General features: G+C 52.9%; 5 protein-coding genes across 5 annotated transcripts; 1 reads left to right on the top strand and 4 right to left on the bottom strand.

The window, feature by feature from the left end:
- Window positions 1-215: 215 nt before the first annotated feature.
- Window positions 216-2,377, bottom strand: EI97DRAFT_459510 (uncharacterized protein; the record flags this gene model as incomplete). The annotated part of the gene is made up of 4 exons (XM_033801015.1): window positions 216-1,249; window positions 1,301-1,786; window positions 1,836-2,058; window positions 2,243-2,377. 4 exons carry the CDS (start codon window positions 2,375-2,377, stop codon window positions 216-218), a joined length of 1,878 nt encoding a protein of 625 aa, XP_033652746.1.
- A 2,009-nt stretch (window positions 2,378-4,386) lies between these two features.
- Window positions 4,387-9,509, bottom strand: EI97DRAFT_459509 (multidrug resistance-associated protein 1; the record flags this gene model as incomplete). The annotated part of the gene is made up of 9 exons (XM_033801014.1): window positions 4,387-4,638; window positions 4,692-4,783; window positions 4,842-4,910; window positions 4,966-5,883; window positions 5,939-6,006; window positions 6,122-6,225; window positions 6,300-6,460; window positions 6,508-9,178; window positions 9,234-9,509. The coding sequence occupies 9 exons, from the start codon at window positions 9,507-9,509 to the stop codon at window positions 4,387-4,389; spliced, it is 4,611 nt and encodes a 1,536-aa protein (XP_033652745.1).
- A 2,917-nt stretch (window positions 9,510-12,426) lies between these two features.
- On the bottom strand, window positions 12,427-14,475 carry EI97DRAFT_434442 (uncharacterized protein). Its single transcript, XM_033798629.1, has 4 exons — window positions 13,450-14,475; window positions 13,168-13,401; window positions 12,630-13,112; window positions 12,427-12,564 (listed from the first exon to the last, which is right to left on the bottom strand). Exons 1-4 carry the CDS (start codon window positions 14,313-14,315, stop codon window positions 12,441-12,443), a joined length of 1,707 nt encoding a protein of 568 aa, XP_033652744.1. The 5' UTR covers window positions 14,316-14,475; the 3' UTR covers window positions 12,427-12,440.
- Window positions 14,463-16,365, top strand: EI97DRAFT_420801 (uncharacterized protein). The gene is made up of 4 exons (XM_033797040.1): window positions 14,463-14,823; window positions 14,874-14,931; window positions 14,987-15,158; window positions 15,208-16,365. Exons 1-4 carry the CDS (start codon window positions 14,694-14,696, stop codon window positions 16,063-16,065), a joined length of 1,218 nt encoding a protein of 405 aa, XP_033652743.1. The 5' UTR covers window positions 14,463-14,693; the 3' UTR covers window positions 16,066-16,365.
- EI97DRAFT_475735 (protein pbn1) lies at window positions 16,213-18,179 on the bottom strand (the record flags this gene model as incomplete). The annotated part of the gene is made up of 5 exons (XM_033801925.1): window positions 16,213-16,840; window positions 16,889-17,244; window positions 17,313-17,767; window positions 17,829-17,968; window positions 18,030-18,179. 5 exons carry the CDS (start codon window positions 18,177-18,179, stop codon window positions 16,412-16,414), a joined length of 1,530 nt encoding a protein of 509 aa, XP_033652742.1. The 3' UTR covers window positions 16,213-16,411.
- Window positions 18,180-18,227: the final 48 nt, after the last annotated feature.

The following is an 18,227-nucleotide window of genomic DNA, read 5'->3' as shown; positions in this document are numbered from 1 at the left end:
GAAGCAAACCCACGGGTTTAGGAAAGGCAGACGCCAGGCATGCAGCCGAATCGAATCCCAAGAAGCTGACGAAGTGTACCGCACTTACCGCCAAAGGAAATTCGTAATTCATGAAGTCGTTACCAGGGCGCGAAGTGGACGTTTGAGAGACATAGGAAACACTTTACAGGTACGGGAAAGGAAGAATCAAAACATCCAGGGGATGATCACCTAACTCAGAATCGCATAGGTGACCCATGAGGAAATTGTTGAGGAGGAATCGGGAACTGTGGGATGTTTTGACGAGTCAGACCATTGATGTCCGCCTGAAGAGGATTGTAGCCAACGAAGTCGACCGGTCCCTGAGTATCGTCTAATACGGTATCCGAGGAACTGAACGAAGACCATTGTGGCTTCTCCTCCATCGAGGTTGCAAAGAATGTGTAGTCCGGAACAGCAGTGTTCATGAAATGGCCATGCGCTGGTCCGGCGGTGTAAGAGGGATAGAAAGCGGTATTCGGTAGACCATGGATCGGGTTGAACGTCGGTGGTGTGCAGCAGTGAGGGCATCTGCAGTTTGCGCAGAATCCATTAGATGGGAAGACATGATGGGACGTAGGTTGACCGTTTGGTCCGGCAACGGCAGCGGGGATAAAGTTGGATGGAGGCACCAACGTCCTGACCGCGCGTGGAGGAGAAGCTGCATTTAAACCGCTCGGCGAGACTATTGGAGAAAGGTCGGCACGGTTGAAGTGTTCGAGATTCCGATCGTTGCAAGGAGTATTCTCGCGCGTAACATCTGCTGAAGGGCTCTTAACTCTCCTCTTGTTAGAAGCACTGCCCTCTTCCTGTAACGGCTCAGGCTGGGCGTCGTCGCAGCGGCGGCGCTTAGTACGAGATTCGGAGTGTTCGGATCGTGACCGGCGAGTCTTTTTGATCGTCTTTGTAGCAGGCCGCCATGTGTGCACTTTTCCAAGCATAGCATTGGATTCTCGGGAAGCAACCGTGCCTCGTTCCTCAAGTTGCGCGAGGTGATCCTCGTACGACTGCGCAACGTCAAGAATTTCTGGAAAGATCTCCTGGGTAGCTCTCTGTTTCATAGAGTCCCTGTAGGCGGGATCCTTGCTGGAAGCGAAACAATCAGACTCGGCACACTGTATCCAGAGGTCGGTCTTCGCTTTCAATTTATATATCCAATTGACTCGTCGCTTTCCGTCGGCGTCTGGATAGCGGTGTAGCAGCAGGATGTGGATTGCGATACGTATAAGCTCTGTAGCTGATTAGTTTTTCACAGCTCGCATGGAGGATAGGTATCGCCTACTTGGACCTTTGAGATGAGCCGGCTCCTTGTAAGGGATGTCTGCTGGCCACCATGGTGGGTAGCATGTCGACGAGAGATCTTCACCGGGGGTTTTGTAAGTGTATTTGCCGTTGCCGTAGTGTTGCTTTCGATTAGGCTCTGCCAGCTTCAACCATATAGGAACTAAGGCTTTCAAGGGTTTTGTTGTGAGCTCCTGGAAGCGCTGCTTGAAAAAGTCAATGACTGCATCTAAATCGCCAATACGGAAGGAATAGGTCGGGCAAGTGTCGATGGAAGTTGTAGCCAACGTCGAGCGTTCAACGGTTGTAGAAACCAGTTGCTCATCGGATTGAAGACGGCTGGTACGAGACGGCTTCCACTCGCGATGTTGATCGGATCGCCTCTTCCTTTGTCTGATCGCGTCGTCAGACTGCTGAAGAGCAGATGTTCGAGCAGACGCTTCAGACTGTTGATTTGTCTCCTTGTGATTTCCTTCGTCGGATGCCGCTGTGATGGTCAGTATGCATTGAGAAGTGAGAGGGGTCACGATACTAACCCTTTGACAAGGCCAGCACTGAATCTTCGGACGATTGTTGGAGGCGAGAAAGGGGTACAAAGTGCTGAGCAAGCTCTGCAGGGTTGCAGGCATGCTCAAAGCCAGCGACTGGTGCGAAAGACGTGGTCGAGTCGAGATGGTCACCCAAGCCAACAGGCACCTGAAAGTGGCCGATAGGGATGCCTGTGACTTGAAGGTCCTCAGGGTCCCGAATCAACGGCTCCTGGGTCTTATCCGCATCTTGTTGTCAGCATATACCTACAGGTTGCAGTATTAAGGGCCAGGGTGGTATAAAAGCGCCAAACGGTCGGTGTTTCCGACTCCGCAGCTGAGGGTGAGGAGGACAAGGGCAATTACATGAAGATATAAAAAGAGGCCAGCTCGTGAGAGATAAACTATTGACTTACGCTTGGGCCACAGTCAAGCACTTCCCCCCAGTGCTCATCGTAGAAGCCAGCCGCGCTTGCAGAGGCATCAGCTACTGGAACTTCTTCATTACCACCGCACTTCCTCTGCACGCCTTGCGCGTGTCCTCGTGCCATGTCGGGAGAACAGCGCGCAGCCTGTTGCTCGTTATGTTCGACAGATGTGGGAAACTCCCTATCCAAGCACACGCAACAAGTTCTTGAACAGCCTCAATCTGTATATCCAGGTAGATTGACGGCCTTGTCTGTCTAAAGTCAGAGCTAGCACGTTGCGGGTTTGGGGCGATGAAAATATCATGGAGATGATAGGGGAAAGGGAGATTAGATCGTGATTTTGCTGAGCTGAGCTGAGCATTGCTAGAGGAGCATTTACTCGTGCTGACGTGTTTGATGCTTCTAAAAACTGGCAAGGCAACTTACTTTGGAGGGGAAAATAGGGGTTGGGATAGCAGTCAATAATGCAATACCTATCCTCGAGCGGCAAAACGAGTGTGACCGACAACGAACCGGCTTCCGTGAAGATACCGTAGGGATATCCCTTTCCCTCCAAGGAATTCTCTCTCAGTTGAGGGCGATGAGGGAAAATGGTGTTGTGCAACACGTTGAGGCAGAGTAGGACCAGGAGCCGCTTCAGCCGTCAGTGATTGAAGCGCAACGAAACAGGGCCTCCTGTGCAATGAGTTTGGGGTCCACGTGAAAACAACGCTGGGAACCCGATGTTTTATCAGAGCTGATATAAGTAGAGAGGTCGCTGAGGCCCTTGCGGGGGTTGTATTTAGGCCAGCGAGGTAGATGGGCTCAATCTTGTGGAGAGTTGCAGGTGAGGTCCTGGAAAACAGACAGCTGCAGACTGGCACCGGTCTCCATTTTCATTAGTCTACAGGGAAACCCTGCTAAAGCAAACATGAAATGCCATGACGCCAGGGCTGGGGCCGTAGCCGTTTGAGACGACTGTGAAGGGGGTCCCTCGATCTGAGCAACGAGAGCTCTCAAGCATCTGGGCCGTGGTCGCCAATCAACAACCCTTGAGAAGCCTGGGAAGGCTGGCCGGGGAAACAGAATTGCCTTCCGCGCCCGTACACACTCCCCAGCATTCTGCGCTCTACCCGTTCGCCCCGGGTGCCCGTGCGCGCAGATAATGGGCGGCGAGAGGCGTATGTAGGCGTACATGATGGCTGCGGGTAGGGAAGCACCATACCTATACTGTACCGTACGAAGCTGGAAACCCCTGTCCTCCGGAAACGTCTGGCCCAAATACCGGCGAATATCACAGTATTGACCAAGCCAAGTACCAAGGACAAGTGCTTTGGTGTGGCAACCTTTGCATCCTCTCACCGTTTACTGTATGACACCCGCCGTGCACAAATCTCGCCCAATGCGCGCGCCAACGACGGGAAAAAGAAATGGGTGGGGAGAGGGCGGGGCCAGAGTGAACCTGTCGAGCGACATGCATGCCGTCAAAAGCGTGGAGAGACATGAAGCCTGCGGGCTGCCGCGGAGAGGGAGGGGAGTAAGTGACGGAGACCACTCGTCGAAAGTTACACAGGGGAACGCCGCATACCGCCATGGCACACAGTCGTCTAGCATCTCCCACAACTCCCACGCGTTGCAACCGTCAACAGGTATGAATTTCTCCACCAGCCTGGCTCATGGATGAAACAAATCGAAGTCACTGCTTCTCGCTTACCACGGCTCGAATGGCTGGCTGGGCTCTGCAGCCACCAAAACAAGTCGTTAGGATGTGGTACAGAGTCCACAAGGGATTAACCGGCCCCAGTCGCAGAAGGATGCACAGCAGCAAACTCGCCATGCACCGGTGGGACAAAACAACACATAAGAGAGTGGGGGAAGCGGCACATTGCAAGTTCTCTTTTTCCTGTAAGTGTGGGTGCGACCTGGGCAGGCGTCCTCCGCTAGCGGTCGCCCGGCCTTGTGCTTAATAGTAGTCTCCCCTGTACACGGCAAACCTCCATTCTCCAGGATTCCAGGGCATGGTGGGTGATGGAAGTAGTCATGGTCCCTCAACTGCACTCCCTGCAGCCGGCCCGGCCTACCCCGTGGGCCTTCTCTGGCCGCTCCATCACCCATAAAACCACCCAGGGCTCTTCCAAGAGCCCCGCTCAGAATCATGACTGTGCAACGTCCAGTGCGTTCAGCAGGTTTGCCTCCTTCACCAACTCGTAGAAGAGTCCCCTCTGGCGCACCAGTTCAGCCGGCGTGTCGAACTCAGCAACAGTGCCGCGGTCCAGCACGATGATGCGGTCCGAGTCGAGAATGGTGTTGATCCTGTGAGCAATGGTGATGATCGTACGGTTACGGAACATGCTACTCCTTAACGTGGCCTGGAGCATTGCGTCTGTCTCCACATCCACGGCGGCCTGCATCGGATTCAGCAACAGAAGGGGTAGTAGGTAGCTTCAGAAACACGTACAGTTGCTTCATCGAGTACCAGAATGTTGCTTGGCGCGAGAAGTGCTCGCGCCAACGAAACGAGCTGCCTCTGTCCAGCGCTCAGGTTGGAACCTACAAGCGGAACGGGTCAGTAAAAGAGCATGTCGTCTTTCCATGGCACATTGCCTACCTCCTTCATTCACACGAGCATCCAGCTTCCCTGGCATACTAGCGACGTGATCTTTCAGTCGTGCATGGTCTGTCACGCCATCAGCTGCGCCCATCTGCAATATGCCAGCGGCGTTATGACGTACCTAAAGCGCTCCATAACTCGGTGTCGTCGTGAATGTGGCCAGGATCCAAATTGTCCCGCACACTGCCCTCGAACAAAGCCGCATCTTGGGGGATGATGGCCAGGCGTCTACGAAGGTCCAACAGCCCGATAGTACTAGTGTTTAGGTTGTCAATGCTCACGAAGCCTTCAGATGGCTCGATGATTCGGAATAATGCCAAAGTCAGGGAGCTTTTGCCAGCCCCAGTTCTTCCAACAACACCAACCTTCTCGTGGGCATGGATCTGGAGGTTAATGTTCTTCAAAGCCAGGTCGAGGCCCGGGCGATAACGAGCGCTGTAGTTGTTGAAGGACACTGCGCCCTGGGACGGCCAACTTATGGGCGGTCTGTTCTTGGAGATGATTTCAGGAGCTTCGCTGGGCAGCGCCGCGTATTCAAGGACCCGTTCCACGGAGACAATGTTCGTTTCCACTTCCACCGTCTGCCGTACAATCCAGTTCAGACTCTGTGTAATTTGGAGGGCGTAGGACATGGCCAAGCCGACCCAGCCAGCGGACAAACCGCTCCGGCTAGTGACCGAGATGATGGCAAATCCTGCCGCTGCCAGGATGATGACGGAGCCGATGAACTCCAGTCGGACTGCAAGCCATCTGTTCGCGTTGATCGAAGGGAAATACGCCCTCAAGTTTGCATCTACGCGCCACTCGTTCTCCAGCTCAAATCGCTTCTGCTGGCGATAGGCACGGATTGTGCTCATGCCACTCAGAGACTCCTGGAAATGAGCATAGATGGGGCTGCGACTGACACTGTCAAGACGCTTCAACTCTCTAGATGTCCTCAGGTAGTATCTCTGTATATAGAGGTAGAGCGCAGCGAGGGGTATGATGAGCGTCACAAATATCGGCGCCATTGCAGATATAATCGCCAGGGTGAAAAAGGCTAGAGATGGTCAATAACGCTGTACTTGCACGGGATTTCGAAAGAAGCCACCAACCTCTGGCAGAATTGACGAATAACATGTTGAATGTTCTGGCCAAGACTTCATCCACCTTGTAGATGTCACTGCAATAACGTCAGCTGGGGTTTTCAGGACACAGAGACAGTTCTAGACCCAATCCCTCCACAAGAAAGCGGCGGGGCAGGTTGCTGTCCACGCAGGGAGATGGAACGAGCATACCTGGAAAAGCGGTTGAGAATGCGTCCCGCGGGGGTCGTTTCAAAGAAGCTCATTGGAGAGCGGAAGATGGCAAACGCCATCCGCTCATGGAGCTTTCTGCTTGCCTGGCCAGCAAATCAGCATCCATTCGCTTTAAGCATACTTCATCCACGAAACACTGGGCCGGGTGCACGCTTACCTCGATCGAACAGAAGATCCACAGTATGAGCGTCTGGAAAACGACGAGAGCAGCGGATCCGACACCAAAGGCAAAGTACACGCCGATGAACTTGCCGACATGAGGGTTGCTCCCGTACTTCTGATTGGTGTCCGACCACTTCTTGAGCCACACACTGCCGCCTACAAGATCTCAGTAGCCGCTCTGGAGAACGATATCCAACACCTACCAACTGATGCTGTTTGGGCGCCGATCAGGAGCGCAAGGTAGATGGCAACGGCCGCCAGATTGCTAGTCTTCGCATACTCCTTGTAGACAGACCACTTTACTTTACCCTGCTCAGAGAATTCCTTGGTTTGTTTGCTCTTCAATCCGCCTTCTTCGTCGAGCGTCTTGCCGCGAGGCCCCTTGAAACTGGCGGTGCTCGCGCGGCGGAGCGTATGGAAGCTGGAATTACGGGCCCTCCCGTTCCCTGCGGTCAAGGGTGCCAGCTGAGCAATGTTCTCTTGCGCGGCTTCAGCGTCCTCACGGTTTTGTCCTTCGTCGGAAGTTGGGCTGGTGCCGTAGATGGTGTTTTCCTCATCACTCATGACGCTTTCGGAGGCCTTGCTCTCGGATTCCGACTGATCTTCCGCCTGTGAAGCTCTGATAAGATTTGCAATCTCCCCCTTCATGGCCATGAGTTGGCCGTAAGTGCCTCTCTCGATGATCCTACCATCTCGCAGGAGAGATATCATGTCAGCTTCCATGAGGACGGGTATAGAATTGGTGGCAAGGATTCGCGTTTTCCCAGCCAATATCCCTTTCGGGCCAAACACGTTGTCGATCAAATGGCGGCCAACATGCTGGTCCACTGCAGATAAACAATCATCGAGGAGGTAGACATCAGCGCGAGCATAAACAGCTCTGGCGAGGGTGAGTCTAGCTTTTTGACCCCCAGATAGAGAGATCCCGCGTTCACCCACCTCCGTTTGATCGCCATCAGGCAGAGATGCAAAATCATCGCGGAGAGCGCAAGCCTTGACAGTCCTCTCGTAGAATTGTGGATCCCATCGATGGCCAAAGACGATGTTCTCACGCACAGAGGCATTCATAACCCAGGCCTGTTGTGGAACATAAGCAGTCCTTCCCCGTACGACGACTTCGCCCCTGATCTTCCATAGATCACCAAGGACTGCCTGCAGTAGGGAGGACTTGCCCGAGCCTACGCGACCCACAATACAGCACAACTCTCCCTTATGTGCCGAAAAGTTAATATCTTGCAGAGCCAGACGCTCCTCGTTTTTGTTCCAAGTGAAAGCGGCCTCACGAATACGGACAGTTTCATCACCGACTTCAACATCGCCGTCCTCGCGAAGAACCGCATCGTCCTGCAGTTCCTCGGCGAGGAAAAAACTGGTGATGCGGCCAACTGCCACGCTTGCTTCTACTATCGAAGTAATCACCATCGGGAGGATCGCCAGCGGGAACGTTAGAAGATTGAACAGGGTAAGAGCCGGAAACACGATGTCAGTCGTCAATGGCTTGTCCTGGGTGAAGACGAAGACGGCAAAGGTTGAGCAAGATACCAAAAATGGGGTCGTGGACCACGTGAACTGTGAGAATGCCTGCGCGGCTCCGATCTTTCGCAGTGTTCTCAGTTCCTGGTCGTTGCGGATATGGTTAAGCTTGTTGATGAAGGCAGTCGTCCACGCGTATAGCTTGATGGACTTCATGTTGTTCAAGATTTCCGTCATAAGTCTCGTCCTTGCGTCCTTATTCTGCATCTGCTCTTTCTGAAGCGTCTTCATGAACCGCGCAATCCACCCATTGACCGGAATCATGATGATCATGGCGCCGACACCAGCGAACATGCTGTATCCTAGCAACTGATACAAGGAAAGCATGCAAAGGATGATTTGGAAGGGAGCGGACCATAACTGTTGCCCATATTGGGCTAGATCGTGCAGACGCTGCGTATCCACAGCCATGTAATTAACAATGTCTCCGGTCGATTTGGTTGCTCTCCCCTCATTTGAGAGGCGGGTAGCTTTGGCATAGATAGCCGCAGTCAGCGCAGATTTGATTCGCATTCCCGTCTCGAAGGCACGTTGAAAGTACTGGTGCAGACATGCCGTCTGTGTAACCGAGACGGCGAACATGGAGAGAGCGATGGCTGCACCCCGCGCGACGGGTTGGGGGTGGTCGGTGTCGTACGACGCCACAAACTTGATTAAGAGCCTGAGCAACTGGGGCTGAGCGAAGTAGAGAACGTCGCTTGCGGTTTTGATGACACCTCCTCGGATGTATGGTCCACCAAACGCGCGAAACAGTGCTAGCCATAGCGACGGGTGCTTCTTCTTCACCTCTTGCCGCCACGCTTTTTCGAATGAGGTAGCGGTTGCCTTGGTGGTGTCGCGTTTTCTGAGGTTCCACAGATCGTCCTGAGTAAGGAAGGTTTTGTAACCGCGCTTCATCAGCGGAGTCATCCAGCTAAAGGTCAATACACTGAAGACGTTTGCATACTCGTAAGGGCACTCGTCATCGTCTCCAAGCGCGTCGTAGTCACTCAACCGCTTCTGCACCAGCCACTCGAGGAGGAACTCTACGGCCGCCAGCCCTACACCGACCGTGAAAACGACGAAGTAGGCTACATGGGTGCGGTGCAGTTGCTGGGACACCAGCGAACGCAATTTGACCCCTTCGGCGATCAAGAAGAGTAACCAGTAGAAGAGGACAACGCCATTAGCGTTCCTCGATCTCCAGTGCTCAGTATATTGGACGTAGAAGATGACAGAAAGGGAGAGTATTGTGAGGATCGTAGTCCAGAACCTGAAATCGCCGGCCCAGACGCCCGGATAGTATTCAATTTGAAGCGCGGCTTGCAAAGCGACGGTCACGACAAGGGCTTCAATAGCGGCCTAACATGACTCTTGTCAGTATGTAATCTCTAGGTTCCCCGTGCAAACTGCATACCAGCTTTGCGTAGAAATGCCAATTCTTCTTGACTGGTTGACTCGAACACTTGTTGAACAGATACCACAAAGCAGCAACGCCTCCGACGATGCCAAACACGGCCACGACAGCTATCCAGACATCGAGGAAGCATGGTGTGAAATCGAACCGGTCAGGGCTCAGTGGGCCCCATCCTTCACTGTTACCGCATAATGGCTGGCGATTGTCACTCGATGCTGCGAGATAGCCGCGGGTCAACGGGGTCAGAGGCTGCAGCGGGATTTGCGATTCACGCATTGATCGAGAGGCAGTCGCGGAGGCCTTTGCTCTGTATTTGCAGAGTGAAGGCGAACAATTGGGATGGAAAGTTGGAGCTCCCGAGGTCGTTGACGTCTGCTAGAGGCACTAAACTTTTAGCGACATGAGGATGAGTAATCGCTGCTGACTAACCGATGAACTCAGCTCGGTCCGTCCTGGGCCAACTCAGAAGTATCTAAGTACGACATACCGACACCGACAACGGGCGGGAGTGGGAGATTCTGTGCATCTGGCGGCCTGTTCGCGCCCCACAGTGAGGACGGTCCTTTCCGAGCACACGGCAGCCCGAGGTCACGTGTTCGGCCACTCGGGTTCTCAGGTTCAATCACAATCGCTTTCTGCTCGGAGGGACCAGAGGGACCACGCATATCGATATCCCACGCAGGTCCGCAAGGCGTCCTTGTTTCGCCATTGCCATGTATAAAGCAAGAGGTGCCCTGGCTCCTCTGCTGTTGTCATCTTTCAAGATGCTTCCCTACCTCGACTGTCCAGCTCCAGGTGTCTCGCTGATACTCAACACCAGACCCTCGATGAGCTTAGTCACTGGACTTCACTCCATCTCGACAGCGACCCTCTTGTGAGCCCCCTCCACAGTCCGCTCGGCACCCTTCTATTTGGTTGGCCACTCGACACGACCTGTTGGACCCCATCACCCTTAAGCCCCGAGCCAAACCTTTTGGGACGAGACAAGGACGACACCATCCCAGAAAGGAGCAGGTCAAGATTGAATTGGGGTATGACCTACCGTCGATGGATACCGTGTGCACTGGGATTTCCCCCAAGCCTCCTCTCACCCCAGAGAAACTTTCATCTCCTGGTCACAGATTGATTCGGAGGAAGCCACAAAATCGAGCCCCCACGACAACCATGGCGAAAATCAGCAGGTGTTGCCGGAGCGCCCAATGCACGTCACCAGCAACTCCATGGTCATCCGAACCCAATCACAACGGCGTCCAATGGTAACTGGGAGTGGAGGAAGCGACCAAGAACACGGCTTGCATCCGTACTAACATATCGATTCGCATCCAAGCAAGGACCGCATTTTGCATGGATCACTCGCCGACGTACGGAGTACTCACAGGTTCCTCGCCGACCATCAGCTGGCTAGCCAACTTCGTGCATGCAGCCAAGCCATCAGATCACAGATCGAGTCCCTGCCACCGATCAACACTCCTGACATCCTGGTAACACAGCAGGGCTACCGCCACGGAACCGTAATACGAGAAGATCAACAATCCCAAACTCAATGTCACATCTCATCGCGATAGCATCTCGCCAAGGTGCATCTCGTTACTAGTATGCATTGTTACGAGTAAAAATCATCGGTCACTCTTCCTGCACACGTTCCTGATGTCTCATCCAAGTCTTGGGAAATCTCCGCGAAGGGGCGAGGCCGGCTGCTTGCTATATTATTGTCTACATGTCCACTACCTCCCGCCATGGTTGCTATATTATCTTATAATAAAATTGAAAGGTCAATCATCCTACCCCAGGCAAAGTATTCACTCCATCGTTAATCTTACCAACGCCACTCTCCGCCCTTCGGTGCGCTAGAAGAAACGCTTCAGAAACACTCCTCTGGGAAGAAGAGTGCCCAATGGCGCCATCTTTAGCCTTACTTTCTGTTCTCAAGAGCTTGTTGATAATCCACAGTAACATAGATAGACACTGTGTTTGAAACCCTGATAAGTGCTTGTAAACAGCCATCTTAGATCAGCAGAAATGATAGGTCGTGTCCCAACAACCCATGTTTAACAGAGTCCTGTTTACGAGTGCTATCAAGTACATGTAGATTTCACTGGAAGTCTAAGAAATGTATAGTTTAAATCATGGAGAATCGCAGCGGCGAATGGTTTTAGTTTCCGCGTCGATGACTGTTTTAGCAATAATCAGATTAAATCCAGATATCCGAGCTAGTTACTAGAAGGAAGCATACACGCGGGTAACCAGTGCGTTCGTTCTCGCTCTAGGCTGTCATGTAGGATAAACTCATAGGGATAAGGGATGAAATGTCGAAGAAGATTTGCGTAAGGGGGTCTTAAGACAGTGTAGTTTCTATCGACTAAGCAACGACGACTAACTTGATGGCGAGGAGAGTCTAGCTAGGGTCCTTGATCGTATGTATAATACGAGTATCTAGAGTATAGCATGACCAAAACAGAACTATTGTCTTGAATGTTTTTGCTAAAGTCTTGCCTAGAAGGGGTTACCCTGCTCAACGTAGAAGAAGCGTACTCATGTAACTCTCCTACTTGACTCAAGGAAGTTGGCCGCTTAATATTGTGACCCTTTATCGGCTCAACGTTTGAATGCAGCTTTCTCGTAGCGAGGTGTCGTGTCCCTCCTGCATTTTGGATAGAACGCAACAACTAAAGAGAGCAATTCCTAGAGAAAGCGTCTGCCACCGGTCTCAGGTCTCGCACCAACCCTCACGGAACCTACTTCCACACGAAAACCATTTGCATACAACCTCACAAAAATGACAAAAGACCACTGAGTCTGTCAATAGAAGAGATGCTGCTGGGTTGTCATATAGGTGTTGACCAGTATGTAAATGCCATCGGATGAACAGGTGCCCAGCTTCTCTGTGAGGACAGCGGAGTCCCCGATATCAACACTCGCAGAAGAAGAACACAACAAGAAGCTCCAAGTGTAATGCACGTCGGATCAAAACACTCCCGTAATCTCATTGTTGGCGGCTGACTCATGGTCAGCATCGCCGGAGAATGACATTGATGCTTGTAAGTGGTTTAATCACACAAAGGCGATTCGATTCCGAAAGCTTCCACCCTAAGTCATGCACCGGTCATGCAAGTCCGTCATAAAATGCCATTATCACAAGCCATGACCATGATATCATGACCGGGTACGCCAGTAACCCGACTTAGGACTGCCCGCCATATGTGGCCTCTATCGCATCTGCACAGCTGGGAAGAAGCGTGGGCCAGAGTATCCATAGAATTGGACACTCTCGATATCGATATTCCCGTCGTGAGTCGGACTCCAGAACTTCAGCAGAACAAACCTTCCCGAGCTGATAATGCTGTCAACCCCTGGCGACTAAACAGATGGACCAGAAATGCACGAAAAGATACTTACACGGCCGGATGGAATTTGATGGTGATTTTGCTCTTATGCTTCGCGATGAAGAACTTTGCATGGGGAGTAATCAATGGCTTATCGTTCGACGGCGGCTCCTTAGGCTCGATACGGCTCGGAGTCAGTCGTTGTCGAGCACGAATGGGCTGTTCGCACTCTCGTTCGCGGCGCCAGTGACCACGCCGAAATCCATAATCCCCGGGTGTCCATGCAAACCGGCGGGGCGGGTGATGGTCCTCTTCTTCGTCGTCACTTTCTAAACGCCACCGCGTCTCACGTCTTAGTCTGTCGGCCATGACATTTGCTTCTGTTGTTTCTTCATTCTCGTCTGATTCTTCCTCACTCTCCGTGGTAATGGTGAAGGGAGGCGGTGTAGGTGCAGAGACTGCAGCTATCCCGTTATATGAGTCCTCGTCCACATCGTCACCGGAGTCACCAAAGTCGACCAGATGGTGTGGATGATCTTCAACACGGCCTCTTTCCCTGCAGGTGGTTAGTTCCGACTCCTTAGTTCATTGTTCACATGACGAAATATCACCTCGTGCGGTCAGTAGGAGCATCGTCCCCGTTTCTGGCTTGACTCTGTTCGAGGATATACGGATCTGCCATGGCCTCTGTGAGTGACAACAACTGCTCGCCAGTGGAAGGACGAGATGAGGATTGACTTTCAGAAGGTGCAGGAGACGGTGACGAGTATTCAATCTCGTAACTGGAGGTACCGGAGAGTATGTCATCGGATGACATTGCGACAAAGACCAAACCCTCTTGCACACTGAGTGTTGTTAGATTCGACGTCTCCAATAACATGTAGGAAACATACGGGGCGGTGAAACCTCGATCCGGGGCCCGTATAACGACCTTTTCCAGAGAGAAAGGCGCCTCTCCAATATGCTTCAACAACAGGTTGCATGACGATCGCTCACTACAATATACGCTCTTGTCATTTTTCAACACGTTCTGGATGGGGTATAGCCCATAAGGAGTGCTCTTTTGATACTCTCCTCCATCGCAGCTCACGATTTCCATCTTCAGGCGACCAGGAACCACCTGGCCTCTATAACCATACCTAAAGCCATCCCACGGTGACACCTGATGTGTGCCATGCTCAAGCCTCCTCCGCTTGGCAGTTCGCGAAGGGACATGTGGCTCGTCCCAAGGGCTGCGACGGCCGGCGCCAGATGACGAGGGGCCGACATCCCAGAGGCTACGACGACGCCCACCGGGCGGTAAGGGCATATCGCTCAAAGTGTCTAGAAGATCTGCCGCATCCATGTCCACGTCCGCCGAGCGTTCCGCTTGCAGTCTTGCACGGGAGCGGTGAAGGTATCGCGAGAAGCGGGTCATATTTCGGGGTTGAACATCTCCAGGAGGTTGAAGGGCCGGGAGGTCATCCACAGGTTCCTCTCGGTCCTGACCGTCACTCTCAGCAGCATACGAAGGTGGGAAGCGGCTACGGGTTGTTGCTGTTCGTGGGGGTGGCATCTGATTCTCCTCACTGAAGGCTACGGCGGTCTGTGCTTCTGTATGCCCCGTGGCTTCAGCTTCACTTCCGGTGTCCAACCGACCCGTTCTCGGAGTCCGGACAGCAGACGTTGGAGCCGGAGGGTAATCGAAGTTGCCGTCAAAATAAGTGAAGCGTCTGCGGGGAGGTGACGGAGCTGTTGAATCGGTCGGTACGGTCGGCATGAAGGATGACGTATGCTGTCATGGAGCGATCCTGGGGATCGAGCGAGGATGTATCGAAGGCGCTTTCCGGTGGTACTATATCGGTAAGGGTCGACGCTTGGAGGGTAGATTTCGAGGCAAAGAGGGGGAATAGATGGTGAAGTCGACGTCGAGGTCGTCGTCGGACGTTTGGCGGTGGAGAGCGATTGGGTGAACAGCCCCGCGTGGGGAAGGTGCACGGACCATGATCGACTTGTCAGGTACGAAGTTACCCTGGCGAAGCTTGTGGAAAGACATCACCGCCATCGGGTGAAACTTTCACCAACAACATCGTGATTCTCCCAACATCTCCCATTACATCCACATCTACGAGTACGCATTCTTACACATAAAGCCGCAATGGTAGACCAAGCTGCGTCTTCGTTTTCGGCGAATGGCCCGCCAGACCCTACGACAACAGCTTTCCCAGGCACAGATGCTGCGGGTGAGACTGTAGCCGCAATAGCTCAGGCAGAGACCATCAGCGCGGGTGAGAGTTACAATTGCCCGATATTAGACTCCTCTAATGACTACCGCCAGACGAAATCGCTCTGTATGACCGGCAGATCCGACTTTGGGGTGTCCAAGCGCAGGAAAAGTAGGGCGACCTCTCGGAAACATGTATGTGAGATGGAAAGCTAATAACCTTAAAGGATACGCACTGCAAACATCCTTCTCGTCTCGATTAAGGCGCTCGCGAACGAAGTAGCTAAGAACCTTGTACTCGCCGGCATAGGGTCGATCACACTAGCAGACCACGAAGTGGTGAAGGAGGAGGATCTGGGTGCGCAATTCCTCATATCGGAGGCAGACATAGGGAAAAACGTAAGTGGAAGCTATTTTGATTCCCTCCTGTCAAACTAACGATTAGCAGCGTGCCGAAGCTGCAGCATCAGAGTTACAGAAGCTTAATCCGCGTGTAAAAGTCAACGTCATTACTCGCGATGTGCGAAACGAGCAGGACATGGCTTTCTACTCCGCCTACGACATCATAATAGCAACGGACCTTGACTTCCTCTCCCTCAGCGCGTTGGACTCAGGAGCTCGTTTAGCCCACAGACCGTTCTATGCAGGAGGCTCACATGGGATGTACGGCTTCATATTCGCGGATTTAGGGAGCCATGATTTTGTGGTCGAACGCGAAGTATCGAACATAGCGACGCGGATTGGACCAGAAACCGCGACTCGGTCGGTCTTAGCAACGAAGTCAAAAAAGGAGAGCGGGAAAGTAATCGAGATGGTTACCAAGCGCGAGTTATATTCCCCCTTACTGCTCGTCAACACTTCGCCCCTCCCACCAGACATGCAGAAACATCCCAGGAGGCTGCGGAAGGTGCATCCTCTGCTCACCTGCGTCCGCGCCCTGTGGGAGTACCAGAGAAACGGTCACGGCACCCTACCCTCGGATTCCGATCTCCAGCTATTCACACAAATCGCAATGGAGAAACACAAGGAACTGCTTCTTCCAGCTGACACCCTGAAATCTGACTTCCTCCGGAGCTTTTTACAAAACCTTGGTAGCGAGCTAAGCCCCGTCACCGCCTTCTTGGGAGGTCAACTGGCGCAGGATGTCATTAATGTTCTAGGGCAGCGTATGCAGCCTATTCAGAATCTGATGCTCTTCGATGGGGAGACCTTCCAGGGACCGGTGTACGCTCTGCACCCCATTTTCCAGGACGATCCGCTTCCTTCGGCGATAGAACAGCCGGAGACGACGCTCGTGGTTGGCTGAACCTCGAAGGACAGCTGCCTTTCACGGCGGTGTCGTGATGGACTGGGCCAAAGCTACGACCGACCTAGTGAGCATAGGAAAGTAGTGCGTATGGAAGATGATGTGATCATTACCGAGCTTTCGCGGGAGTCATGGATACGATCTTTGGGTTTGACTTGTATAATAGTGGGATAGAAAAGGTATACCCCGGATGCATTGTGCGGTAACAAGCATCAATTGATCATATTCGCACATCGGATTGCATAAGTCAACAACCCCATAAACCATGAAACCTTGAAACCCGTTACCGTACGATGCAACAGCTAGCTTTTCTTCCACCCATCTACCTTTCCTTTCCTCTACCTCTTCACTGCTTCTTCTTCTCCCGCGCAACACTTCTCGTTGCCTTTCCACTCCCACCCCAAAATAAAACCCAGCAAATTCCCAAAAACGCCAGCACCACTGCTCCCACAGTCCCCACCTCCACCCACCTCGCGCCCCTAAGATCCAAAACAGGGACATCGATCCACTCCACCAACTTCCCATTCCCATCCCCACCGCTGCTGATAGCAGGAGGAACATGCACGAATCGCGTGCGCACGCCGAACAAACCCTCGAAGCCCAGATGCCGTCTATCAAAGGGATTCGATGACATCTTGGTCCCCTCCTCCGCGTTGCAGGCCCAGAAGACAATGGGCCAGGGGACGGGGACGCGCGTGTGCGAGGCGTTTTGGGCGGGGAGGTAGCGCAGGTGGAGGGGGATGGTGACGTTGAGGTGGGTATTCTGCTTCTTATTCTGTGGAAATTTTGCAGCTTCACCTTGCGACGGGACGGAAGAAGAGACACTGGGAGGAATTGCGATCTCGAATAAGGCCGCACTGCCCCAGGCACCGATTACCCAGTCCGGGGCTTCGAGGTCCGTGGCACCGGATAGACTGCGCAGACCGGCGATGTTGTGCGCGGAGAGGAAGACGGGGTCGTCGCGGAAGGGGTAGCGGTCGAGGAAGAGGTAGGACGGGAGGGTGAGGTAGGTGTGGAGTTTGCACGTCTCTGCTGGTGGTTGGAGGTGGCGGGTGGGGAGAGTGATGATCAAGGTGGGATGCAGGCCTGTTGGGTGTTGGAAGGAGGTGGTGTACGTTTGTTTGGAGTGGGTTGCTGGGAGAGGGTAGTGGCGGGTGGGAGTTTGGAAGCGTGTCGGCTCTGAAAAGCATTAGTATGATTGCAGAGAAGTGATACCAAGGTGGCTACTGTAAAGCTATGGTACGTACTAGGCTTCGTGTCTTGGCCCAAGACAGTCAAAAAGCCGGAGAAAGCGATGTCCTCGGGATCTGGATTCGTCTCATGGTTCAGCACACCAATCTCAATCGTGTCCTGTCCGCCGGGCAGATGCGTCGTTTCCGACCAGCCGGAAGATCTGGGCGCTCTCGCCCAAAAGGCGTTGAGAATTATGGCGTGGGATATGGCATCATAGTCGATGTCGATATACGACGCCCAGTTCAAGGAGGCGGCTGCTGCCTTGCAGGGTGTTGATGAAGGCGGGCATATTCTTTCTGCGACGTACTGTGCGAAATGTGCTGAAGAACGAACATAGGCATAGAACTGCGAAGATGCGGACACGGAGAAGCGTTCAGAGAGTATGGGGAGCTTGGTAAATGCTTCCTGGGGGTCGTCGCATGATATCTCCTGACCGAAGACTTCCCTCAGAAGAGCACAGATTGGGCCTCTGAACGGAGCATAGCACGTTAGAAAGGCGTTGAATCACAGGCAATATCTGGGGAACTAACTCAGATTTGTCTTCCTGAGGCGTGAAGAATACATGCAGGCCAGGAGACACACGGGAGGTAAATGGTGGGGGAGCCGAGTAAGGGGTTTCTGATGCCCAGCGAATATGCAGCTCGTGCCATTGCTCAAACGCTTTGCGCAACTACAAGTCATATCAGCTTCCCCTTCCAAAGTTGAATATAATAAGATTGATTTAAATGTACCTCCGACGGAAGCTCACTCAACGCCAATGTGAGGCGGTGTTCCTTCGCAGCCTTCAAATCCCTCACCGAAAGACTTGCACTTTCCACCTCCAGCAAGTCTGGATGGAAGTCATCCGGATTCGGGACAAGATATGTTATTCGCTGCTTCATAATGCGTGTTGATCGATGATGGTACACAGTGTCTCCGTGAGAGGAGCA

This window comes from Westerdykella ornata, assembly GCF_010094085.1.
Source record: "Westerdykella ornata strain CBS 379.55 unplaced genomic scaffold EI97scaffold_15, whole genome shotgun sequence".
Lineage (NCBI taxonomy): Eukaryota > Fungi > Ascomycota > Dothideomycetes > Pleosporales > Sporormiaceae > Westerdykella > Westerdykella ornata.
The sequence above is the reverse complement of the archived record's forward strand: the minus strand, read 5'-3'. Positions and strand labels throughout refer to the sequence as shown.

Excerpts from the sequence above, each read along its gene's own strand:
- EI97DRAFT_434442 (XM_033798629.1), bottom strand. The coding sequence starts at position 14,315 with ATGCCGACCGTACCGACCGATTCAACAGCTCCGTCACCTCCCCGCAGA. Across the intron at positions 13,113-13,167 it reads GCTCCTACTGACCGCACGAG|GGAAAGAGGCCGTGTTGAAG; the intron begins GTGATATTTCGT and ends AACCACCTGCAG. Across the intron at positions 12,565-12,629 it reads ATCAAATTCCATCCGGCCGT|CTCGGGAAGGTTTGTTCTGC; the intron begins GTAAGTATCTTT and ends CAGCATTATCAG.
- EI97DRAFT_420801 (XM_033797040.1), top strand. The coding sequence starts at position 14,694 with ATGGTAGACCAAGCTGCGTCTTCGTTTTCGGCGAATGGCCCGCCAGAC. Across the intron at positions 14,824-14,873 it reads GGCAGAGACCATCAGCGCGG|ACGAAATCGCTCTGTATGAC; the intron begins GTGAGAGTTACA and ends GACTACCGCCAG. Across the intron at positions 14,932-14,986 it reads GGTGTCCAAGCGCAGGAAAA|GATACGCACTGCAAACATCC; the intron begins GTAGGGCGACCT and ends ATAACCTTAAAG.